At 39.8% G+C, this 27,364-nt stretch overlaps 1 protein-coding gene across 1 annotated transcript in view; it reads left to right on the top strand.

Annotated features, from left to right (window-relative positions):
• Positions 1-27,364, top strand: part of dpp6a (dipeptidyl-peptidase 6a) — a 180,093-nt gene that overhangs the window by 148,059 nt on the left and 4,670 nt on the right. Inside the window, exons 6-19 of the mRNA XM_085362797.1 lie at positions 382-434; positions 2,585-2,666; positions 7,549-7,669; positions 17,552-17,706; positions 17,857-17,954; positions 18,823-18,946; positions 19,034-19,072; positions 19,414-19,521; positions 19,846-19,937; positions 21,728-21,775; positions 21,889-22,007; positions 24,739-24,810; positions 26,097-26,204; positions 27,277-27,346. Of these exons, the coding sequence (XP_085218923.1) occupies positions 382-434; positions 2,585-2,666; positions 7,549-7,669; positions 17,552-17,706; positions 17,857-17,954; positions 18,823-18,946; positions 19,034-19,072; positions 19,414-19,521; positions 19,846-19,937; positions 21,728-21,775; positions 21,889-22,007; positions 24,739-24,810; positions 26,097-26,204; positions 27,277-27,346 (1,289 nt within the window). The remainder of the gene's footprint in view (positions 1-381; positions 435-2,584; positions 2,667-7,548; positions 7,670-17,551; positions 17,707-17,856; positions 17,955-18,822; positions 18,947-19,033; positions 19,073-19,413; positions 19,522-19,845; positions 19,938-21,727; positions 21,776-21,888; positions 22,008-24,738; positions 24,811-26,096; positions 26,205-27,276; positions 27,347-27,364) is intronic.

The raw sequence follows: 27,364 nt of genomic DNA, 5'->3' as shown, positions 1-27,364 counted from the left end.
GGTTACTGTCAGCCTTTGGTACTGATATGAATAAAATACTGTCATATTGATATGGAGCATTGTGGCTTTGGGATGAGGCCATTCTTCTTTTTCTTCTTCTTCTTTTTTAATTTAGAAGGAAACTTGAGATTTTATGGCAGCACTTCACAGTATTTCCTCAAAATTACCTGCTTAACAAGGATTCTTTTCATTTTGAAGTTCAAAGGATTAATTATCATCAGTCCTAATGCAGTTTTTGTTTTCTTTACTTTCAAAGAAGATACTGTTGTACCTAATATAAGTAAACAGGGCAATTATGATGTCTTAATTGATTCTGCTATGAGAACAAAGAATTGGCAAGAATTAAAATGTCAAGGTTAAATATCCTACATCTCATTCCAGGTGTACCAGTATTCCTACACGGCCTTCTACATCATCTGCAGTCTGGAAACACCGTAAGTACACATCAGGGCTGAGTCACTCCATTAAAATTGTTTTTCTCATATTATCTCACCTGACCTTTCTGCCTGTGAAAATGTGAAAGAAACTCATTTACACCTGTTTTGCCAACTACCTCCCACAAAGCACCTCTGACATCAACCACACTGTTTACTTCCAAACCTGCACTTGTGCAGTCTGCGAAGCGAAACGGTGCTATCAGATAATCCGCAGCCTCAAATCGCAGCTGTAGTCAGCCGCAGCCACAACATAGGCAGATGTTTATCCTCATTCACCCTGTCCTGAGTTAGCCCTTTGACGACAGACCTCGACTTAAGAAGCGCTCAAAAACAGAAGGTAAATTACCAGAGCAAGGATTAGATTCAGCACACACCTGTCAAAATGAACTACAGTTCACAGAAGAAAGTTACACTAATAGCACTGCCTTGTTTTGAAAATGAGCCTTTTTCTGCAATGTCAAGAGATCTTGAAGATCTCTCGTCCTTCAACGTTAAGCTGTTAAAAACAGCTAAAGAAAGGAGCACGTAACAATGAAAAACCTGCCGTGTTCATGTTTCTGTGTGTTCTCTGCTTTTTATTATAACTAGAAACGTGACAGAGGAAAACCAATTAAACCTTATTTCTTAACATTTACTTAGGTAGGATCACAATCGTACTGTTTGCTGTTCTAAAACATATTTCATCATGTTACTTAGTCGCTGCCAAAAGAAAGTATCTTCTTGTACCACTCTTTACATTTCTTTTGCATTATTCTGCAACATGGCCTCTGATGCATTGTCACGTAATTACCAGTTAACAGTATAAACCTCAGGCTACAGTTTCACAGACTGACACAAATCTCTATCCTAATGAGACCACGCACAAGATCTTTCTGCTGCTGTTTAAGTATTAATTCAAAGCCGACAGCAAAGTTGGTGAAAACCATCCCAAAGTGCACTTCACAGCAATTTTCACAGTGATTCTGCTGGAGAAACAGGTGCACGCAGAATTCAAGGTTACAGAGCTACAAACCTGCTCATCACTGCTTTTTTTACCCATTAAAAATGAAACGTCGGCAGTTTGGATGCGGTTGGCATGCCCTAAGTTTTTGGGTTCCTGTTTCTTGCTACCAGTGTTGTATCTTTGCAGGTCCAGTGGATAGTTGTTTCTTGGCTGGGCATAGTTAGCACTATACCCTCTGTGTTTCCAGATCACCATGTACGCTCAACAGGAACTGACGCTCATTGTGGCACAAATGTGTATAAAAATTTGAGGTACATTCGCTCCCTGGTATTCGTGAGGGTTAGGGACCACTTCACTGAAAACGCTATAACTGCATATTTTAATTTTAATGAAAAAAGCAAATATTTTAGATGTGCTCTATGAAAAAAATCAGCATATAGGCAAATTTTCCGCAAATAATTTGAAGTTACGTTCCACAGTAAAATCCGTGAATACTGAACCGCGAATAGGCGGCTGTTCACTGTATTTGATTATTTTGTCATATCCACCTGTAATGCAATTAATTGAAGACCATTAGAAGAATGCGATGTGAAAACAAGACACACAGGAAATCCAGTTTGGAAGCATCAGTTTACCAGCTGATGAATGTAACTGTGAGCAAACCCACGCAGGTACACTGAGCAGGTTCAAACCTAGAACCTTGTTGCCATTCAGTGACAGAAAAGAGCAAAACTACTGCCAGTCTAGCTAAAAAGCCTCCCCTGCCAAGTCATATTAGAGGCGTTTTTGTGCTGTGACTATCCACCTTATTTATTTCCCTTTTGAATTACTTCCACACCAGGTCACAGTATGACAGCACTGTCAGCAGCTCTCCTGCTTAAACCTATTTAAATGCTGCCACCCAGTGGTGCTGCGTCAAAAAACACCTGCGCTGGTGTCCTCATTCATTCTGCGCTCCAGACAAAGACACAGAGGCAGTGGCACCTCTAATTCTGCAGCCTGCACTGCGCAGCACTTTTCCCAATAAGGAGAGGTGACACTGTTATAGAGTGGGGGTATTTATGGATACACTTAAAGCTTTGTTCTCAGATGTTGTACACTTGTTCCTCTGCCGCCGGATCACTGGGAGCAGACAGTCATTGTGTTTATGTGCCTTCACGTTTGTCTGATAGTGGGGGTTTTTTCACCTGTCTGTGCGCCCCAGGGAAACGTGGAACCTGAACCCTCCAGAGGTGCGAAACGCTCAGCTTCAGTATGCAGGCTGGGGACCCCAGGATCAGCAACTGGTACGAGCTGCATGAATCCCCTCTTTCATATCTGCTTTCAAACTAATTAATTTTTCATTCAGTTTCAGTAAAAAAAAAAAAAAAAAAGGAAAAAAACTAAACATAAATTAAAAAAAATCTGGAAAGATCCATCTGAGAGGTTTAGAAACTTGCCCTTGGTGTAAAAAAAGTGCAGAAAACCCAACTTTGCAGCACACAGACGGAAATATAAGTTAAGTTTTCACAACCTGTGTCCTTCGCTGCCTGTTTTTAATTTTAATAGGTGATAGAATTAATTATATTTGAAGGTGCTTCAGCCAGAGGGACCTATATATTTCACAACCCAATGGGAGGAGTTACAGTGAGTGAGTGGAATTCTGGCTTCTTTTTGTGCCCTTGGTTTAAACCTGCTTTAATCAATTGTTGTGGCCACCTGAGTGCAGCGAGCTGCAAACCCAACACTGGCAGATCATTATTTTTTAAATAACAAGCATATGGCAAATATTAGCTTAGATAAATTAGCGAATGCAGAGTGGCACGCTGTGTAATAAATGCTCACAAAGAAAACGGTGGCCGTTACAACCTATGTCTAAAAATGTGTCGTTTCATGCATCGGTTAAAACACTGGACTCCAGGTACACGACGCCCAGCTGGAAACACTTCACCTACCCAAGATTCACAGACTTTACAGAAAATGTTACATTTTTGTGATTTATATCGTTATCGGGACGATAGATGTTTTATATCGGGATATGAGATTTTGGTCATATTGCACAGCCCTACCCCAAACAATGTTTGAATGTTAAAAATGCTGGATTTGCATTGTAGTGTGCGTGGTCAAAATTAAACTCTGTGGAAACAGCGTTAAATAAGCGCAGCATTTCTGTGCCCAGAAGACAAATCAACAAACCAAACACAATAGCAGAGAGCTGCCACGGAAATGAAAATAGTATTTGGTGTGGCTTGTATTAGCCTCTAGCGCAGGGAGTTCTCAAAGTTTGATGACTGAGTGCCAGTTTAGGTGCCAGCACAGGCTTGAGGGCTGCACTGGAGAAATGAAAACTTTTAGGTGCTGTTTTATGTTGGTAATTCTCATTTTTGAGCTTGTTTTTTTTACCATTAGTCAGGAGGCCGTTATATTTCTTTACACCAGCTGTATTTGTCAAAGTTAGGAAGGTTGAGTCTGCTACAAAGGATACAACAGAGGACCTGCAGATGAAGAGAAATGCTCTCTATCTGTGCTGCACTATCACACCATGAGATGAACTATGGATGAATAGTAGTGCATTAGTAGTGCAGTAATTGATGAAACCTTATTACACCATAATTAAGGTGTCATGACCTTTATTACCCTTAAATTTGGTCCAAGTAAGGCCTGTATTCTGAATCGGTTTGGTCTCATTGGTGAGGTATGACAATTACTGCTCCACGAGCATGGTCCTAGAATTGGGGCACAGCTAATCTTTATCTTTCAAATGCCCCATTTTCCTCCAGTTGTTGATATGGTGTAAGTTATAATCCTTGAAAACAAACAGTTTTGTCCCTCAGGGTTTGAATCATCCCGATGAGTCGCTGATATTTCCCAGTAAACACATTTGAAATTAAACACTGCTGTTTGAATCACAAGAAGCAATGGTCCTTTGCAACTGTTCTGCGATGAAGCATCCCCCCACACACATACACCTTCCTTCATCACACAATCAGACTTGTCAGGGTATTAATGAAATTCAGTGTGTTGGTTTGCAGGGCAGTCAGACTGTGTGATTACATCCTGCAGCACAATGCTATTAATTACCTGTTATCTCGTCACTGGATTAATTAACGCTCTTGCTAGATTGATATAGCCTCAAGTTTCCCACCATTAGTCATGAAGCTGTATTACTTTCAGCTGCTGAGTTTTGTTAGCATGAAACTGAGCAGCTGGTATTCCTGAAGGTTCAGGTGCCCTCTTGTCAAGGAGGTTGCGGTTGCGAGAGACGTCCATCAACTGAAACAAGCTGGCACAGACTTCGAGCCAAGGCATGTGTTGTGATATCTGCACTTCTAATATACGTAAATCAACACACCTGTTATCCTTTTCCCAAATCCCTTATGCACATGATTAAATCTCCTTTACGTTCCCATAGAAACTGCTCACATACATGCCCGTGCAAAAACACAGCTGTCCAGACACATGTTTAGCAATTTGTTAGGCTAAAAAGTCAGTGTAAGTGGATAAATAAGGGTCGTTGTGTTTTCTCTGCAACAAAAGCAGGTTGAGGAGTTTGCTTTTATACTCTTTAACATGTGGTCCACAAATATTCACGCAGATTTGGGTGTGTTACATTAGCTCGTTTCTATCTGTCTGAGCTCCTTCACATTCACACCTGTAAACAGCTGCTCTTACACAAGCCTAAAACATAATTAAAAAAGAGACGCGATCAAGCTTTGCAGCAACAGCACCGGATCTATGGAATAATCTACATATCTGCACACACATTTAAACTCATACATTCTCCTTGCTATTTGGCCCCGGTGTGACATTCTTGTTTTATTTTATTTTGTTTTGTATTTATTTTATATTGTCATATTTTGATGTACGCTGTCCACAGCATTTCTGCATTTTAGTGTTGATTTTCTGTGAGCTGTATATTTTTATTATACAGCACTATGCTCAACTCTGTGTTTTTAAATGTGCTTTATAAACACATTTGACTTTGACCTTGACAATACGCTACAGTCGCATTACGGAAAACTGATTGACAACGGTGGCATGAACATAATTGTGATCATAGTGCAGTGAAGTTCCAATGTTGCTGCGTTTGAAATGGCTGCATCAAAGATGAGGGACCAGGTCTGCAATCATAGCTGCTGTCTCCAAAGCAACATTGGTGCATTAAGATGGTAATAAAATGGTAATAAGACAGAATCAATTTGATATTGAATGGTGTCAAGTCGGCAATTGCATGTAAACTGTTTGTGATAATCAGGTGATTAACCGTGATAAATTGGCAACAACTGGAAATCTGTTGCCATCTACACAAATTAAATGGAACTTCATGTTAAATACTTCTGCCCTGAGTCCAGCCAGAACTTCATTTAGCCAGCTGAGTCAAGTTCCCTACTCCATAAACCTTCTCTTATCAGAGAATGACTGAAGTCAGGTTGCTTACTACCAGGAGACCTGAGTGCGTGACCAGGTTGAGGTGTGTTGCACGATCAATCTGTCTGCGACTAGCTTGTTGCCGCAACTGTATGCAATCAGTTGCTAAAGTAAATGCAACAAAACCAAAAAACACCAATAAAAATGCTGAGCAACCACAAGAAGGTTGGCAGGTTTTACTGCAGTGTAACTGAGCCATTAGAAAGACTTTGTGTTTGCTTAAGACAGTGAGACCGAGAAAGGGAAACTGTAATACAGTTTTCATTCAAATCACACTACATACAGAAGTACAATGTGTGTGACAAATAATTCAAGACTTATTAAGTATTAAGAGTCCTCCTGCCTCCTTGGAGAATTACGAGGGAAATCCTTACTAAGAGTGAAAAGTTAAAAACCCTGGAACCTACGCTACATTTTTCTCATCCAGCTCTATGCAATTACACACTTGGCCTCAGAATGATTAAAAGCTCACAATACCACGTTCACACTCGTGTTAAACAAGCATAACATGTAGTAACGTGCCCCATTTTAGTTTAGAAATTTTAGTATGATAACATTAATTACCACTTAGATTAACTTGACTAAATATGTTTAAGACCTAACCTGCCCTACTCTGCTGGTGTGACTGGTCCAACCAGACCAACGTATCTAGAGACTGCTCCAAATACTCTCACTGACTGCCATCAATGGTAGAATTTTACCTTCCTTCAGAGAACGGGGCCAGGTTTTCTCTCTGTGCTGTGGCCTAGATTAGCTTCTAAACAGGGACTCCATCTGTACCAGTGTGACACCAGAGCACACGGGCCCACGGCTTACGTCTCCTCAGGAGAAAGTAATTGTGACACACATTGTATTACTTTTAAAGAGGGTCTGTTTGCTTGAGAAACTTTTAGCTAGCATTTTTTTTCTTTACTGTCATGTTGTTTATACACAGCTGACTTAGATTTCCACAGGAGATTTTTCTATGTAGTATTTGACCCTTTTTGCACTGTTGTAAGAAGTATTTAATCAGCAAGCAACAATTTCCAGCTCCCTGACTGGTTTCATCATTCATACAGCTCAGAGGGAATATTTGTTGGAGAATCATTCACAAACTGATACCATGATACCTGCTTGAGGCCAGAGATTCCAAATCCTTGAGATACCGAGCGAGCCCTTTTCTGTAATACCCTGAGATTGATTTCAGCATGGCATTAAGGCTGTAACATTTTAAAATTCCAGCCCCAAGAGCAGCCCCGCCTTACCACGTTCACTGTGGGTGCTGATGATCTATTATTCTCTGTAATGAAAGAGTTGACCTTCAGTTATCTTGAAAGCCCCGCAGGCCTGTGGAGGAGAGCGTCAAAGTCAAAATCTGGTCCCAAGGTTTGCTGTCTTATCAGAAATTGAAAAGACTTATTTTCTTGTCTTTTTAGTTTTGGGAATGCCGGTTTCTCTCTAATCAAAAAGTGCTTTTGCAAATGTGTGCAGTGGTGTCTTGTGTGTAAAATGAGTGTGTTTCTGACCCTACGGTTGATATACGGTTGATCTTATTCTTCAGTTTAAATACAACACAGTCCTCAGATTTTCTGTTTTGTGCTGTTATGGTAAGACCTCATTCACTTTTACAACATTTAAATTTATAGGAAAGCTGGTAGTCAGTTTCATTGAAACATCAGTATCTGAGCTCAAGGATCTTGAGGACATGTACTTCTCTAGATGTTTTGTCAATTTTTCCATTCAAATTTTTGACTGCGTTTCTTTTATTTCTGACTCTTCTAGATCTTCATTTTTGAAAACAACATCTACTATCGGTCTAAGGTGGAGAGCCGTTCTATTCGTCTGGTATCTACCGGTAAAGAAGGTGTCATCTTCAATGGGCTCAGTGATTGGTTATATGAGGGTAAGGCAAACGATTTTCTTGCTGCTCAAATACAATACAATGGTAGCATAGTAGTTGAGGAGACGTAGACTCGTATTGCTTCTATAGGAATTATGAGCATATATGCACTTGATCATCAGCAAGTGTGAGCATGTGTTAACTCAATCTTTCCAAGCATAGCAAATTACAAAATGCTATGCAATGCTCGGAGAAACTGCAAGAAACCCAAGTGCTAAGTGTTTGGAAGGTTTGCCAGAAGAAAGTCTCTCTCTGAAGAAAAAAGAATATGACAACACAGCTTAGATTGGTCAGGTGTCTTCTGAACAAACCACAAGACATTTAGAACAATGTCCTTTGGACAGATGAGCAAAACTGCGATGTATGTAAATGGCCTGTATTTGTATAGCGCTTTACTAGTCCCTAAGGATCCCAAAGCGCTTTACACATCCACCCATTCCCACACTGGTGATGGCAAGCTACATTGTAGCCACAGCCACCCTGGGGCGCACTGACAGAGGCGAGGCTGCCGGACACTGGCGCCACTGGGCCCTCTGACCACCACCAGTAGGCAACGGGTGAAGTGTCTTGCCAAAGGACACAACGACCGAGACTGTCCAAGCTGGGGCTCGAACCAGCACGGCAAACTCCCAACACTTGAGCCACAATCGCCCTGTGTCGTATAACCAAAAAACAAACGCAGCATATTGGCACAAACATTTTATGCCAATTTTCAGGATGATGATTTGAGTTTGTTTTGGACCTGGGCATCTTGCAGTCATTGAATTGACCACAAATTCCTCTGTATATCAGTGTGATTAGAGTCAAATGTGAGGGAATCTATCCAAGAGCTAAAGCTTGACCAAATTTGGGTCTTGCAACCAGACAATGATCCCAAGCACAACAGCTAATATACAGCAGAATAGCTTAAAAAGGAAATGAAAGTCCAGACTTTGGCCAGATTAAAATGTGGTGGTCTGACCACAAGACAGCTGTGCATTCACAAACTTCAAAGAACTGAAGCAATATTATGAAGAACACTGATAAAGTTTTGATGCGACCGTATGTAACAAGGCATGTTTAATGGTTCTCTCTGCTCTCTACTTTTGTAAGCTACTCTACCCATTACAGGCTGTAGTCTTTACAATTTACGTTCACCATACAGACATAAGATTGACATTCATTTTCTAATCTAACTCTTTCCATGAAAGAAAATAGTGTGTTAGTTCTGATAACAATTAGGGAAAACATGTAGTAAACCTCTTTTGTCCCGTGTATTCTCCTTGTATTACATTTTTCTAATTTGAACACTCTGCAGCAGCTCAGGTATTTAGAAGTAATGACATGAGACAGCATGACTCCCAAGTGTCTGTAGCCACATTAGTATTTTATGCATGTAGCGCTTGATTTCCTGCAGGTAAATTAAAAAAATGGATATCCTGTCAATTTGCCTCTGCTTTACACAGCCCTGAAAACGAATGAATGTTCTACATCAGTTGATGTGCATTAACTCGGCGGCTGTGTGTGTGTTGTGCATTAAGATATAGATGTCAAAGTGCTCTCCGAGCGTCAACACCACCGATCAAAGCTCACCTGTATGCCTCACAGTATAAACCGTGACAGGGACTGTGTTAGCATTCAACTAATGAATTTATATCTGCTGCGCTGGGTGAACACTCTGCTCCAGTGGAACGGTGTTTTAATAACGGAGCAGGAGGGAGATGGGGAGCAGCAGACTCACAGATACAGAGATAGCAGAAATGGAGACAGCCAATGATACACAAGCTGTTAATCTTGGAGTAACGCTAAACATCACATATCTGTTTGAAAGTGTGAGGCTGCCACCAAGGAGATGTCAGGGTTTAGACACTGTGGCAGAGAGGTTATCTGAGGTCACCGGTGCATCAGGATTAGAGCCCGTTGGCTGCCTTTCCTGCAAAATTCATCTGTTTTTATTTAATGTTGTCCACCCACAGCCCTCTTATCTCCGCCTAACCAAGCTGATATTTGAAAGCAAGTCCATTCTTCAAGAGCAATATCCATTCTGAGCCATTTAAACATTAATCGGAGCGATATTGCAGTGTCTGACCCCATATTTATGGATTGCTGAAGGCCTGGTAATTTACACTCATCATTTATTGACCAGATAAATCTTTCACTCAGAGATAAAAGATAGAATCAGCTTCATAATCTTGAGATAAAAGTGAATCATAGGACTAAACAATTGGTTTTGTGTGCTTTAAGTGCACAATGTGATGTGGTAAAGTGTTTTATTTTGAGAAAAACAGGGGCTATTTTATTATCTCAACACAACACATTTGAAAGCCTGTCATCAGAATTATGTTTATTCAATAATGGAGGGATTTTTCGAAGACAACGAAACAGGCTTGTTGTGGTTGGAAAACATTGGCTAGAGAGCATTATTATGACCAAGAACGATTTTGTTACCTTCTTCAAAGACAAGGATCAGGTGTGTGACCACTCAATGTCAGTTTCTGTCTTCAAAGTGACTTTTGTGCATCAAAACAGCAATAAAAAGACAAGACAGAGTCAGTCTACCACCTCTCTGCAGTTGAATGGGGTCAGGCTGGCTGCTGTTTGTCATAAATTGGCAATCATGAAACTCTTGCAGTCTAGATACATAAATATTCATGTTAACCAGAAATTTACGTTACATTCATAATCTCGCCAGAGCCTCATTGATTTGAAACAGAAATTCCTGCACAATTAGTGATGTGGGTGCTGAAGGACAGTGATTTAACTGTAAACTGACACAGGCACTCGTCAGTTTACAGTTATATACACCAGAATACGGCCAGATGTCCTCTATTGCAAAGAGATGTATCGCAGATGAGTAGCGCACATGGGAGCTCACTGGCGCAGATTGATTGCAACATGTTGGCTGTCTTTCTGCCTTTATAAATTAGAAAGGAGTTATTTGAAAACTTGATTGTTTGCCATCAGACAGCCTGTGCAGTCAACTTGACTGTGCTTGCCCACAGGTTGAAGGGGTTGCACGCGCAAATGTACTTTTAATCTGTAATGCAGTCCCTCAGCAACTCCTGATTTTTCTCATTTTTTTTCATAGTGGCAAGAATTTCCCTCTTATTTTTAGGCTAGTGCAACTAAGCTAGTAGTCAATTTTCTTCCAGTTGACTCTTTTCCCCATAGACAGTGGATGGGGTTGTGCTGGTAATGACTATGACTATGATTACATAGAGATACCCCTGACATCAAACAGGGTTGCAAATTTTGAGGCTGAGGCTTTGAGGAATGTTCATATTGCGTATAAATCTATGCCAAAATGTCTTGGAACCAGCTGATTTTGATGGCCTCATTATGCCAGGTTTTATTTATTTATTTATCTTCATTTGAGAATGCACTAAAAGTCCTTTTCATTCCCATTAATAATAAATCTCTTTTGAAAAACTTGTATTTGTAAGCCTGTAAATAGATTTGGCATTAGCCCAGATATGATGTAAGCATTTGCAGGCAAGCTTAGAAGCCTTGCCAGCTTGTCTAATGTTTACATTCATCAGCAAGACTGCAAGGCATCAGACTTTCCATGCTAATGACTCAGGCCATCCTCCAGCCAAGGTCAAACTGAGGGTCACACTGCTGCTGAGGAGGAATGAGGTCTTAAGCTGTGCCTGTCGCTGTGCAGCAGATTTGATGCTAACGGGTGAAAAGGTTGGCAAATAATCTCCCAGGGCTTGAATATCCTCTTGCTTGCAATGTTGTCTTAATCCATGTGTGTGTGTGTGTGTGTGTGTGTGTCCTAGTAATGTGCAGACAGCAGAAATGGAGAGAGAAGGGAGAAAAGAAGAAAAGCAAAATTAAAAAAGAGGAAATGCAGCCAAGAGTGCTATTGGGCTGTGTGTAATAGTCGTGTGTTCTGTCATCTGTTGGCTGTCTGATTATTGAGGCTGTACTGATACTGACACATCCTGCAGTGTGACGCAGCCCAAGGAAATGGCTGTTTATTAGGCTCTGGTGTGCCCAGATAAAAACCCGCTGTTGCTTTGATTTTACTTGTGTTTGCCCCTTAGATATTTGGCTAGATGAATGTTTGCATCGAGAGGCTTGTTTGTAGGGGTGGTTTCTGTTTATCAGTCTGTTTGTGTCAGACTCTGCAGGAGATAGAGTAACCACATAATCAACACTTGTGCACTGGAAAGAGAAAGATTAGTAAAGGGTGTGAAAATATGGGCTTGTCTGAAACAGACGGGAGAAATAGTTTGTCGGTGGATGTGAGTCATGCTGTTTGGAGATTATCAGACAAAATAAGATCCGTCACTTAAGAAACATCTGAAATGTTTAGGACTAGACTGACAACTTGTATTTGGACCTTCTACTTCTCAATGTTACCAATTGTGGTAGTAGAGAACTGTTTTAATCGAGATCATTTTTAGCACATTTCTATGTGAATTTCAATTGTGTTGAGTTACCTAAAATCAAACATCCATCCATCCTACCATTTTCTTCCACTTATCCCAAGTTGGGTCATGGTGGCAGCAGGCTAAGAAGGATATCACAGATGTCCTTCTTCCCATCCACACTTTTCTGTTCCTCCTGGGGATTTCCAAGGTATTCCCAGTCCAGATAAGATATACATTTGGGTCTACCTCACCTCCTCCCAGTTGTGCATGCCCAGAAGACCTCCAAAAGGAGCCACTCAGTAGGCCTCCTAACCAGATGTCCAAACCACTTCAACTGGCTCGTTTCGACATACAGGAACAGCACGTCTACTCCAAGATCCCTCCAAAAGTCTGACATCCTCGTCCTATTTCTAAGGCTGAGCCACCCTTTGGTTGCTTGTATTCGTGACCTTACTCTTTCGGTCATCGCTCATATTTCATGACCATGCAGAGGGTGATGGTTGGGAGACAATAGACGGACTGGTAAATTTAAAGCTTCAATTTTCAGCTTAGCTCTCTCTTCATTACATCAGTCTGGTACAACACCTGCAGTACTTCTAGTGCCGCATCAGCATCAGCAGTACTGCCCCAGCTTGCCCAACTCTCACTTGAATTAGACACTTGAATTACCTTGCTTGAAGTCTCTCTCCCCCAATCCAGAGGAATCATTCCCTCTGTTTTCTGGCAGAAAACCATACCCTCAGGTTAGAAGGTGCTGACTTTTATCCCAGCCATTTCACACTTGGCTTGAAACCAGTTCAGTGCATAGTGAAGGTCACGCTCTGATGAAGCCAACAGAACCACATCATCCGCAAAAAGTAAGGATGCTGTTCTGAGGTTCTCATAGCAGACACCCTCCTCACTCTGTCTACACCTTGAGATGTGACAAAGGGTAACCACCCAACACTGACTGAAAATGTGCTATCACTTTGGTTAGACATGGACCTGAAGTCCAGAACAATGGAGTCTAATTGTTGTTTCTATTGTAATATTGACATTTTACAGTCATAAAAATAACAAATACTGACAGTGAAGCTAATAAAAACTAATAATTATTTTTGGCCACTTTGTTTTCATTCATGAGTGCATCTTCTTGTTGGTGCTCAAGAGGTACTAGTGTAAGAAGTTTAGCGTTTTCTGTTGTATGTGTAATGAGGCCAAAATTAAATGTAATTACGTACCTGCAATTATTTAGATTCAGTGAAACGTTTTTACGTTTAGGTCCAACTTCAAGCTGCCCCTGTGTATAACACTGAACTGACTGTATTTACTTCTAGTGCTCTGACAAAGGCTCTGTTCCAAAGCACGTATTTCTTTTTTGATGTGAGACAGATTGTGAGTATTTTGTTCTCGCTGACTAGGACATTTGAAGTGTGGTATTTTGTCTTTTTCTTTACCTTATCCTATATTTTGTGGGGAGTGTAGCATTAAAGTGGTACTCATAAGAGACCAAAGAAGTTACAAAATTGAAGAAGTTTAAGCTCAAAATTGCTGGACCTTATGTTTTGCAGACTGCAGTTCAGTAAGTGTCTGCTATAGGCAGCAGAAGCCATAACGTTATGTCTGGACTGGACGCTGTTCAACTTTGTGAAAAATGTCACTATCCTCATGAGGTTTGAGGTCTATATTTCAAAGTAAATTGGCTTGCACCTTATAACTAGAAAAACTAAATGCCGACTTTACAAAGCGTGTTTGAGGAAAGAATAAAAACATGCATCAGTTTAACCTTGTAAACCCACAAATGCTGTTTTCTGCAGTCATCCCTCTATTTTTAAAAACTGTAACATGTTCACATCGCATCTTTTTGTTAATGTGCAAAATGCTGGGCTTATGTTGAAGCTACTTATCAAGTTCTTGGTTAGAGGAAACTCTTTACCTTATCGTGTAAAGTGTCCTGCTCTGACTTGTGTTGCCAGTTGATGCTAGATAAATATAACTGAACTGAAATGACAGGAAGTGAACTGTTGCAAAATGTGTAGCTGTAAAGTGGCTAAATCCTCTTGTATCTTTTTAAAATCTCCTTTCTGAATATAAACCTGCAAAACCAATGCCCTGTAATACAGTGTTCATCCTTCGGTTTCCTAAGCCAGATCTACAAACAGATTATTTGCAGGCTTTGTAGATGCTTTGCAAAATCTCACTTCTTCTGTCATGTGCTTCTCTGCTAATGCTTAATTATCACTTGCAACACATCCTCAATCTACACACTGATAGTTGTGCTGTATTTAGTATCAGCTACTTTATTGTCATATTTTTGTGGCGCTATGGCTGGAAGATTTTCATGCCATCTAACCAGTTTGGTTGTTGGCAAGCCAGAATAAAGGGCTAGCAGGGCTTGACCATGCCAGGTATATGTAGTTGTATTCAATGCCGTGCTCTGTGGTTAAAATTTACTTAATTGGACATATCAAACATTGATTTGTGTAGTTTTTTGTTTGTTTGTTTGTTTTGGCAGAGGTGACTGGTGGGTTAATGCAAATGTTATAGCTCGTATAGATACAAATGTCAAAAACACAACTCATCTCAAAGAGAAAAATAGCTGGACTCCAAAACAGAGGAGCAGTGACCTAGAAGTATGCACCAGACACTAAAGACAAAGGTAGGCTTTCCCTCTGTGCTGCATTGCTTCTTCACCTTGTGTTTGGCATGTTTCTCTGCTGCCCTCTGTTGGATGCATGTGGTCATTTTTTTCTAAACACTGAGAAGGATTCGTGGTGTTATTGTGCCACAGTTTACGGAATATTTGCAGCATTTTTATATTTTTTTGTATCCTGTTAATGTTTTTTTTAAAAATCACATATTTGCAACCTTGGATGTCTGATTTTCTTTTTTTCTTGTTAGCTCAGCTTTCCTGAGTCTGTCACCTTGCACTCATTATTTTCCAATGGCCGCTTGACTTATGGCATCTCATGCATTAATAATGTCCTCTACTCAGTGTATAATGTAGTCTGCACACCAGGATGGAGAACATGGACAAAGGAGATGAGCCTCCGACAGCTCACCTTCGTATTCGTCACAATGAGGTGGGCTGTAAAAAGACAGGAGATGTGATCTCATTACTTAAGAGAGAAAATGAGAGCTGGCTCATTAAAAGTGGTTCGCTCACAGCCTCTTCTCTTGGTTTCTCTTTTGTCCCTGCACATTCTTTTGTAATCACACACCTATCAGGACACTTCCAGAGACGTAACTGCTTTCTCCTTGACTGGCCAAGGTGACTGGGCGTCCCCAGCCGAGTGGATCTGACAGCTCGGCCGTTCCACTCCGCGCGGAAAGCCTTTTAAGCTGCCGCCGGTGAAGTTGGCACGCAGCGGTAGAATTGGCCATGCGGGAAATCATTTTTATATTTTATTTTATTTTTCACCATTTGAAAATGCAATCAGTGCTTTGTTGTCCTATGCTGCTCTGTTCAGCATCAGACAGTGAGATCCAATCATTCCCCACTGAGCACTGCCAGCAGGGTGCAAGTGGGCACACAAGGGAGACTAAAAGAGCAAAGACTAATGGGACTAAAGGCTTCCATTAGCCTTTTTCCTTATAATGTTACTTCCGCAGGGATGTGTATTGTTTCAGGTTCTTTAAAGGAATCTATTCAGCTCATTTTCAACTCATATTTTTGTTTACAACAACAACAACTCTCTACAAGTGTAGCTTTGCATGATTCACAATTCACAATAATTCTTATATAACTTATACTGACCCTTGGTGCAGCTACAGTGTATTCCCTTCCTTCTCTTTATACGCCTGATTGGTTGCGTTTGGCAAACAATAGTTTTGAACAGCAGGTGGGTGGGCCTTGTGTTTTGACAGTAACTGAGATTTCCATGTTGGGGATATCCCCACCCTTTAACTTCATACAGATCCAAGCATAGAAATAACTGCCTGAAATAGAGTGTTTAAAGCACTTCAAATGCTCATTTTAGCTAATTTAAGACTAATTTACTTCTCCATATGCTTGCAATAGATATATGTACATATATATAGATAGATACTATATGACAAAATAAGGCAAACAATAGTCTGAAACAGTGAAACACATGAAACAGTGTCCATCAGTAGAAGGTTACAAGCACAACTACTTTTGCAGAACTGTGTAAGAGAACAATGTACATAGGCGTTTGTACCGGAGGTGTTTGACAAATGATGCTGCATATCAAGTAATTCCACCAAGCGATGCGTGGTTAATGAAAATGCAAATTGGTAGTTGATGTTGTTAATTCCCCAAAGCCAGCACCCAGTCCCACAGATAAACAGCATTAATGAAGTTTTAATTGCAAAAGTTGATATAAATGTAGCTAGTGGCAGGCTGTAACAATGAGTCGGAGTGTTTTTGATATCGTCTGCATTGTCGCCACAGACTTAGTAATAAAGTAGGATTGTCAAGGCTATGCTTTATGCTGCCAAAAAGTTCCCTCAGTGAGATTTTATTTGCATAATTTCCTAATGAGACACTCTGTGTTGACAGACGCAATTGTGTGTGTCTGTCTGTCTGTCTTTGTGTTGCAAAGGAGATGAAGGACCTAGACTGCTCTCATTTCCCCATTATTCTCTCTGTATATGTAAAACAGGAGTGTCTGTGATCGCTGTGTTATTTTATGTGGACACGCTTGCACACAGAGGGGCTCGGGGGAAATGTCTAGGTCACCGACCTGAAATGAGCTGAGCCTCTTGCTGAAAATGGTACACACAGAAATGTAGTAACGACCCAGAAAGTTATCTGCGCTGTGGTACCTGGTGAGAAAGTGCTGTTAGGTTTATTTCAGGGAAATGTAGCTGAGTTCTATTTTGGTCAGCATGCTGTGTACTGAGATTAAATGCTGTTGTGATTTATGACTTCAAACTTTTGGGTAGCAAGTGGTTTCACATGTAGGTTTGACAGATAGTGAGTGGGAGATTCCAAATTTAGCAGCTCAGGCACAAAGTATAGTTGTATGTATAGTATGTTGCTGAGAGGACAAAAAGGGTAACTTTGAATCTTTTATCAGTTTGACCAAATTAGGGAAATAGTCAGCAGTAGTATTTTAAAAATAATCCTCAATGCTTCTCCTTCCCCTATTCATACAAACACTCATCCACCAATTGTGGCTCAGTGTCCTGGCCAAGGGCACTTTGGCATGTGGAGGATTTAAGAAAAACTTGCTCTTTCACCTGAATAGTTAAGGGATTTTCTACTTTCAGGAGGGAGTTATCATACTGTTTAGCCCTGACTTGTCAAAAGGAAAAGAAAGTCAAGCATAAGTCACATATGCTGACCAGTGGGAGAAAGAAAAGGGAGGCAAACCAATACAAATAGTGCTAGTAATCATAAAGAGCATTTATAAATTTCAAAATGCAGTTTTTCCCCAGAACACCTGCTCCATTATAATCCCAACAAGTAACAACCGTGTGATGCTGTTGGCCTGCAGCTATGTAATTAACTTTTGTCTTTGCTGTTGGATTGTGTTATTCACTATGATTATGATTGATGGTCATTTTCTATTTGCTCTTCCAGAGGAGATTTTCCACTCCCACATTGCCCATTGGTGGTCTCCAGATGGTGCCAGGTTAGCATACGCCACCATCAATGACACCTTGGTGCCCAGGATGGAGCTGCCAATGTTTACAGGCTCACCCTACCCAATAGGGAAAGAGTACCATTACCCTAAGGTATACTTTTTCCTTCTTTAAACATCTGTACTGATGCAGATAGTTTAAATTATAGAAATAGAATGGTTTAAGCAAAGTGTTTTTATGTTTTGCTTTGTTTTTTTATGGGATATTATGCTCAGTTACTCACTTTGTTTTCATTCTGATCAGGCTGGAGAGGAAAATCCAGTCATCACTCTTTATGTCGTGAACCTTAACGGCCCTCTGCACACCATTGAAATGAGGAGGCCTGATGATCCCAGGATAGGGTGAGTCATCCAAAACTATCAAACAGTCTACCTCTGTGCTCAGTCAACCGATGCACATTTTACACATCGTAGATTTGGCTCAGATTTGCAGTCTCATAAAACCGGTGGAAAATCATTGGCTTTTTTTTTTTTGGCATATCTGTACAAACAGTCAAGATGTGATTGCAGGACAGACTTTAAGCTTCAGTTAAAGAGGGTTTATAACTTTTGTAGGATTTAGAGTATTTAGAGTCCCCAGTTCAGATAAATATTTTTTAATGAATCATTAATTATGTATATTATGTAAATCAGTAACAACAATAACTTAAAATGTAAAGTAAAACAAGTAAAGGTTAAAAATACATCTAATCAGGGACTTGTAACTGATGTAAGTGGCTTCCCTGCCGACCCATCCAGTGTCCAAATATGGAGATTTATACCTTTCCTGTACATGGATGAAAAATGAGGATGAAAAAATTTTTTATGTTCAGAATCACAAATCTGTAGATCAACAGAAAAGTCCTAAATATGAGTTGTATATACATGTGTTATCATAGGTGATGCAAAGCAATATGGATTTTTGGATAATAAAATATTTTTGAATACAGTATATTACAGAGTCATAGTGGGTATTTTTATTATATGATATGCTGCACAGACTGGGGGATTTTCTGTCCCCAGTGATGCATTTTTCCTTAATAGGGTGTTGTGTTTAAGTTTAATGCCTCTATTTAGTCTCTTCATATTTACAGCCTATTTTTCCACCTCTTTATACACTGCTTGATTTCTCTGTGTTCAGATGCAACCACTTTTTCCATCATCTTATTTTTACCCGCATTGCAGCTGATACCAACGATAATAAATGCTAAATATGCTTTCTGTTTGCCAGTGAGTACTATGTGACCATGGTGAAATGGGCCACCACCACCAAACTAGCCATTAATTGGCTGAACAGAGCACAGAACATCTCAATCCTCACACTATGTCAGGCTACAACGGGAGTCTGCACTAAGGTGAGCACAGTGTGCATGGCACATGTGCCGCAAGTATGAAAGGCTGTTTCTTTATCCCAACTGAAGTCTGTTTATCTGTTTCCACAGAAACACGAAGATGAAAGTGAAGGGTGGCTCCACAGGCAGGTGAGAATGATAATACACACGTGTGTGTAAGGTAGATTTAGAGTATTAAGGCACTGAGGTACTTATCCTTTCCTTTGTAGCAGTCATTAAATTATAGCCACTGTTTACTTGCTTTGTTGCCTGGCATTTCTTGCCTGACGACATGCACAGTCATTAAATTCAAGCTTTAAATTTAACATGGCTTTGTTCCAAGCAGTGTATGCTGTCTTTTTAAATTATAATGCGGGAATGCCAGTATAATTACTGCATTAAGCAGCCTGCGTATTTAGTTGTCTGTAGCAGTCTTTATTTTATGTCTTGTTAAGTGAAAACACTTAGATCAACCCTCTCTGTGTATTCAGAATGAGAAGCCGCTCTTTTCCAAAGATGGTCTGAAGCTGTTCTTCACACGGGCCATTCCTCAAGGAGGCAGGGGCAAATTCTTTCACATCTCCATGTCCATCTCCCAGGTGAGAGAATATTTGTATGCCAAGTATTTGCATCACTAACATGAAGTTAACTTGGAACTGATGAACCTTTCATATCAAACTTTCAAAAAGTGTGGCCCATATTAATGAAAAATTGTTTGAAAGACATTTTGCATACATAATTCCTTCTAGATGATTATTTGCAGCAGTTTCTGTCACCTGTAAATTGCCAAGGTGGTACATCTGATGTTTTGTACAGTGATTGTAGTGAAATATTTGTCCTGTTCCTGTCACATACAGAAACTGTTGGTGGCATTGGAGGATAACTATCATATTTTTGCTGTTTTTGCTTCTCTACACCCACAGCCCAACATTAGTACAGACACACTGCAATCTATCACATCTGGAGACTGGGATGTCACTCAAGTTCTGGCCTACAACGAGGAGAACCAACTAATGTGAGCATGCACAAACCCCCAAGCCGCCACCAGAACTCAATCATACTAAAAAGCATGTTACCACACATTTGCAACTGGTTACATTTACTCTATACTCACCACCCACTTTGTTAGATACACCTGTTCAACTGCACATTAACGCAAACATCTAATTGGGTTATGTAACCTCAAAAATATCTGCAGAACTTTAAACCAAGCTTTGAATGGCAAAGAAAAATTATTTAGCTTACTTTGACTGTGGCGTGGTTGTTGGTGCCAGGCAGGTTGATCTGTTGATATTTACCCATACTCTCTTCATCTACATTTCTTTGGGTTTACAGAGAATGGTCAAAAAAATGAAAAATATCCAGTTAACAATAGCTCCCTGGGTGAAAATGCCTCGTTGATGCCAGTGGTCAGGATAGAATTCCAAGAGTGCTTTGAGCTGATAGGAAGTCAACAGTAACTCAAGTAACAACTCACCACAACTAAGATATGCAGAAGAGAATCTCTGAATGCACAACACATTGAACCTTGATGGGGTACAGCAGCAGATGACCACACTGAGTGCCACTCCAATAAGCTTAGAATAAACTGAGGTTACAATTCACACCAAAATTGGGCAACAGAAGATTGGAAAACCCAAATGGAATTCACGGTCACCAGATCTGGATCCAGGTATCACCTTTGTGATATAAGAGAACAGGAGATTTGCACTGTGGCATCTGCAGACAAATCTGCAGCAACTGTGTGATGCTATCATGTCAATATGGACCAAAATCTCTAAGAATTTTTCCAGCACCTTGATGAATCTATGTCATTAAGAATTAAGACAGGATTGAAGGCAAAAGGGTGCCCAACCCATAACTTGCAAGGTACGCTTGAAGAGTCTTATGTGGTCATAAATGATAAACAGATAAACAAGGTTAGAAATTCAGCACCATGGACAGAGGCAAGCCCATTGTTTCAGTGGTTTGACAATAAAATCATTCTTCATTTTTATTATAGGTATATATGGTCTTTAGGGCTGAAATATTGGGAAATAGATGCTCTACTGTGCCACCTCAAACAATTCCACACAACAAACTGCCCTGAATGCACACACATAAAAACTGCCTCGAGTCTCCATTGCACCCATGAGGAGTGTGACTCATTCCCATCACTCCCTGATAATTACACTCCCACTGTGATCTGACTAATAATAATAATAATAATGGATTGGATTTATATAGCGCTTTTCAAGGCACCCAAAGCGCTTTACAATGCCACTATTCATTCACTCTCACATTCACACACTGGTGGAGGCAAGCTACGGTTGTAGCCACAGCTGCCCTGGGGCAGACTGACAGAAGCGAGGCTGCCATATTGCGCCATCGGCCCCTCTGGCCAACACCAGTAGGCAAGTAGGGTAAAGTGTCTTGCCCAAGGACACAACGACCAGGACAGAGAGCCCCGGGATCGAACCGGCGACCTTCCGGTTACAGATACGCTTCCCAACCCCCTGAGCCACGGTCGCCCCGGACTAACATGACTTCACATATTTATACCCTCATCCAAACATATATAGACACACAGTTCCTCTTTTTCCCTGAGAGTTGCAGGGATTTGAAAAAATCCCAGCCAAATGGGGGTAAGATTTGTCCCATTTCTGTTCTGGGTTCTTTTATAAAACATCTTTTCTAGTCGGGGTATTACTGGGGTAGTCCCAAAGCTGACTGGGGAACACAGCTCTGCTAAAGTCACAGAGTAGACCAAAAATAACAATTATACATGACTGTCATTCCATTTTTGCGTTTTTTATGTTTACACAGATACTTCTTGAGCACTGAAGATGGTCCAAAGCGAAGGCATCTGTACAGGTATTAGCTGTTCGAACTTACACTGCACTTGAAAAACTAGTGGCTTTGATAGTTGGGAAAAAGTGTTTTTTAGTTTCAATGTTAAAAACAAACACTCATATTTATTTCCATAGTGCGGACACATTTGGTTCATTCAACCGTCGCTGTCTGACCTGCGCCTTGTCCAACAGCTGTGGATATATCAGTGGCTCCTTCAGCCTCAACATGAGCTACTTCCTGCTCAACTGCCAAGGTAGTACCATGTGTGAATTCAGCCTCTGTTTAGCTTATCCACTTAAAGATGTCACACAGGACTCTCTTTTAACAATGAAGTTACAAAGTGCATGAGTGCAAACTTTTAAAATGGGCATTGCTATTTTTATTACATCACAGTGTGCCCTATGTGCAAGGAGACAATGCAATTCTGTGATGATAAATCAGCCATCATATAAATGGCCAATCCTCCAGTTTGCATTTCTTATTTGTTTATACCTTCAGGGACAATACACATTAATCAACATTACTACAAGTGTACCAGTGAGTTTACTAGATTACCACTGGGTAATTTTTCAACTGTTGACCCCTGGCCAGATGTTAAATTAGCCTTTAAAAGCATAAATGAATATTTAAAAGCCTCAAAACAGTAAAAAGCTTTAGAAAGAAGAAGTCGAAAGAGAAGTGCAGGCTGTTAAAATGCAACCACATAATATCCTGTTGTATTACACATGATAAGCATAAGCCAGAGGGTACACATTGGATACAATGTCATATTGTGTCATAATGTTAAGCTTTAAAATTTTGTTTGTTTTGAAGTTTATATGATAATAAATTAGCTACACTTAAGAGAATACACATCCTACACTGCTAGTCATGTATGTGTCCTTTGACTTACTGTAATAATTTAATCACATAAAAGGGATCGCTTTTGTAGTCATTGCTATAGGTGTGTCTGTTGGTTCAAAGTGGTTTCTCTCAGTAATCTGTAGCTTGGTGTACTTGAATGCACATTCAAGTAATGCTTTTATTAAGCTTCAACATCTGTCTGATGTTGAAGCTAAATCATCAGACAGATGTTAAAATCAGGGTCACACCAAATGTGAAAAATCTCCAAGATCAGTTTTCGTAATATGATAAATCGAGTACTATATCTTACGAAAGGGCCTGGAGAAAGATGTACGGGCATTTTTTTTTTCAATTCGATGGCCTATAAAGTTACATGACATACAAAATTATAATATATATAATATACATTATAAAAAAATATAATTTCATGTGTTTATGTATGTTTTACAGCTTATAGAAGCCAAGGATTTCAGCCAATTCTGCTCCAGTCATATGTGTAAAGACGATAAAACACACCATTTTAGTATATAATGCTAATAGGTCAAAGGTCACAGTCACACAGATTAGGAAAAGGCTTTAGTTTCCACTGGATCATCTCCAAACTTCAAATCATTGTGGAACAAGCACTTTCTTTGAGCTCTTTAAAATATTTTTTTCAGTACAGCAGTGTATGACTTCACCATGACACACAAAGGATTAATATATCACACTAGATTTCCATGTTAACAGTACTGGACCACACAAATGATCTATGAAAACGATGATGTCACGATGGAGATGTCATTATTGAAAATTAATGACATCAGTATAAAATATCAGCGTTTTAGTATAGCCCCTGCCCTTTGGGGGGAGTTGTGCAATAGTGCTCTTGTATTACTTCCTCTTTCTCAGTGATGTACAATAACATGTATACAGTGCGTGTACGATATTAAAACCTGTAATGATATTTTATATACTAATCATATGTTTTGTATGTAAATGTGAGCAACTGTAGCAAAGTCTTTGAAATGAGGTGAAGTATATATAAAACATACAGTACAGTACTTAGAAATTACACTGTAGTAAAAATGTTTCTACCAATTTTCTTTTGGTGAGATGTTGTTGCTAAAATGATTTCATATTTCTGTTGTGTTGCTGGTAGGTAGTTCACCGAAAAGTGACAGCACTGTGGCAAAAACAGAGCCGGTGCTCGGATGACTTTACTTGTCACAATGTCAAAAGCTTCTTTCACCATTAAAAAAAGAGATCCCATATCATTGCACTTCTCCTACCTCTGATCCATTTATTCAATATCTCCTGGTGATCAGAGAAATATCAAAATGTCACAGCACTGTTGTCATGCCGCAGCAGAAACTGTGTCTCAGTCTGACTTGAAGCCTGTAGCCTCAATATTTAATCACTGATGTAACACTTCAGTGTCAATACTTGCTAACTGATCACCACTGATCTAAGATCAGACTTGAACCGACCAAAATGCAATCACACCCTTTGTGCTCAACCTCTGACAGTCTCTGACAGTCAATAATCTTGTACCTCATGTATTTGTAGTGCAGTTCTTTCCTTCACAGCCTGCCTGTGATCTCATGTGATGAGATTATAATATCATAATCACAAGGAAAGGGAGTGTAAGGGAGAGAAAAAGGAGCCAGGGAGAGAGTGGCCGGTTTGCTCTTCGACAAATACAACCACAGTGTTCCTCTATTTTATTCTCAATTTGCTAAGTGCATCAATCACTTCATTTGCTGCCCCTCCTCCCTGCAGTCTGAGGTTTTAGGGCTGTGCCTCTGTTTGTGGCCTAGATATGGAAAAGCTATTAGAGCTATTGCATTACATAAACTGAATAAGCAAAGATGTGCTTCTTTGTCTGTCAGACAAATGATCTGGTATCTTTCAGGGTTTTGTTTTGTTTTTTTCTTTTTGTGCATTCACTGAAGGACACTGTGGCATCAGTGTGCATTTGTTAGGAAACATACACTTTTCCCTTGCTATAAACAAATAGTAAATACAGCAACCTATGTATTAATATTATGGTGATTTAAAAATAAATAGTTTTTTTAAACAGTCCATAGTAAGTCAGAATGTCCACATGTCATGGTCAAATATAAAGATACATAGTATTTGAGCTCTGATCTTCTTTTTAGGGCCGGACATCCCGTTTGTGGCTGTTTACAAGACACAGAGAGACACAGAAAGTGAGACACAAGACAGAGAAAGTGAGTATTTCAACCAAGCAGCAGGTCTCCATGTCAAAAAGTATATTTCCTCTAGTGGCTGGCTCCAGAAGCAAGTCATTGCCTTAGCTTCTCATGTTAAAATGTCCAAATTTACAAAGTTAAAAAGTTAATTTTGGTGAAATCAGGGTCACATCAAACGTGGAAAATCTGTAAAAGCTTTTTATTACCCACAGTTTTTTATGGATGATCTTCAAACTTCACAACAATGTCGCCCTTGCTACCTGTCTGTATCCACATTCATAATAAAGTTTAAATGTGTGAGTTTTAAACTAAAAATCTATTTATTTATTTTTAAAGAAGAATTGTATTTACTTTTGTAGGAGGAAATTAGCTGTACACAAGCTATAATTTTTCGCCTGAATTAGAATTTGAACAGATTTTTGACTCACCTTAGGGGCTAGCCCCTAGTGGCCTTATAAAGAACTCCAGTTTTGACGCTCCTGCTTCCTCTTTCAGCCCTGGAAGCTACCTTTTGACACAAATGAATATTTACAAGCCTGAATGGAATGAAACACATTAGAAATGACCTTCTCTACATTACCATATTTGCTATATTTAACCTGACCTTGTCAAAAGGGGGCAGAAGTGTTTGCAGTGTAGTGCAAAGTGATCACCTTTGCACTGAGTCACTGTTTGTCTACAGGCCAAGTGTGGCATGACAGACGTAATGACATTACTCCTCACAATGGATGTCCTCATTAGATTATAACCTGCCCAACAGCACTATCAGCATACTGTTATTTGATTACTACAGTGTGTATGTGTGTGCCAGTCTTTATCATCTTTAAGTAATGAGATCTCCCCGTCCTGAATATGTTAAAAAACAACTCTGTAAATTTCATTACCATATATTATTCGATGTATTCACCTTCACAACAGCATTTTTGTAAGTGCAATCCATTTTTTTCCTGCCACTCAGTATGCTGCATTTAAAGGCATGTCTTTCTAAGTGACCTGTAGGTCTTTCTAATGTCCTGCTGTAAGCAATGGTAGAGACAAGATCACATTAGAATTAGTGTATGAAGTCTCCTCATCTCATTCCAATTTGGCCGTCTTGATTTGGTGCCTGCTTTTACATCTCCTCTACAACATCTATGTTTAGGTTTCATGGGGGGGGGAGATTTTTCTTATCGCCCCCCAAATTTTTATGTAGCACATCTATAAGGAGATTACTCTCTATTCTGCTCCTGTAACAAATCAGTCATTTGAAACATGAGCTGCCTGACAAAAATACTGTAAACTGTTATCTCACATACTCTCTTCAGGTATTGTAGAAGTCTATAAACTGGAGAGCAATGAGAAAGTGAGGCTGACCTTGGAGTCCATGCAGATGCCCATAGTGGAGTACAAGGAGATCAACATGGACGACTATAGTATGTATCAGACCACCAGACTCTTACTGTATAATGGCATATTATTAGGAACTTAATGCTAATGATGGAGTAATACAGAGCTTATTTCACTTCTTTTTATATTAAAAGATGCCACGGAGCTGAGGTAAACTGAGCCAAAAGATGTTTGTCAATCAAAACAAACTGATTCCTGATTAAAAAAGAAAAAAAAACAAACCCATAAAGTTTGAAATATATTTTATTTGTAGACTGTATGTAAAAGATGGACATAGCCATCATGATGGCTGTCTTCATGTTTTGAAGCCAGATGTGAGGAATAAGGGGCAGGTCTGCCTGAGAACCAGACGACACTGAATGCTCATATGGTGACATGAGCTCTAAAACCCTGCTTTAATATTTGTTTAACGCCAGATGAAAAATGTGGGCCCAGATTAAAATCACTCTAAATGGAAAATGATAACTCTAGGGAAATATTCATATAGAAGCGAATGGGAAAATAGCCTTGGACTTGCCCTCTATGAACAGTTTGTTGTATGTATGTGGTTTTAGTCTCCCATTTTTGGTCACACTTTTTTCGTAAATCTCGACCATATCATGTTTCAAAAAGGAATTTCTGTGGCATTTTCCTCTTCATTGTTAATCACAAGTTCTTGTCAAATGAGCAAGCGGTTTGAGAGCCAGACCTGTCACATCAATTTTTCAGCAAGCCATGAAAATGCTCATCTCAAGGCTTCAAAACTGGCCTTCAGAAGCCAACAGGTGATGTCACAGTAGCTGTGTCCATAAGTTATGCTATCTGTGGTTCTTAAGCATATAAAATGGGTTGTTTTCTGTGCTACAGTCATGATCCAGCTTACTTTGAACATGCATTGCTAAGCTAGCAACTGAAGCCATGAAGTCTATTACCTCCGAAAAGATAATAAATTAAGGCATTTTCTCATAGACATCCATACAATTTGACTTAATTTAGCAATCCAAAACTGCGGCACTAACAGCTAGAAAGTTTAGTGCACAGAACCAGGGGTTATGTTTTGTGTTTGTGAAAGAGACCTTAGTTGCTTTTGTGTAACAGTTGTTTGACTTGACATTGCAGCCTTGTCGATGCAGATCCTGAAACCAGCTGGCTTTGTCGAAACGTCACACTACCCTCTGCTCCTGCTTGTGTATGTATCAACAAAAGT

Source organism: Diplotaxodon limnothrissa, linkage group LG9 (genome assembly GCF_057381915.1).
Source record: "Diplotaxodon limnothrissa isolate DT_005_m linkage group LG9, D_limnothrissa_male_GT1.1, whole genome shotgun sequence".
Taxonomy (NCBI): Eukaryota; Metazoa; Chordata; class Actinopteri; order Cichliformes; family Cichlidae; genus Diplotaxodon; species Diplotaxodon limnothrissa.
The sequence above is the reverse complement of the archived record's forward strand: the minus strand, read 5'-3'. Positions and strand labels throughout refer to the sequence as shown.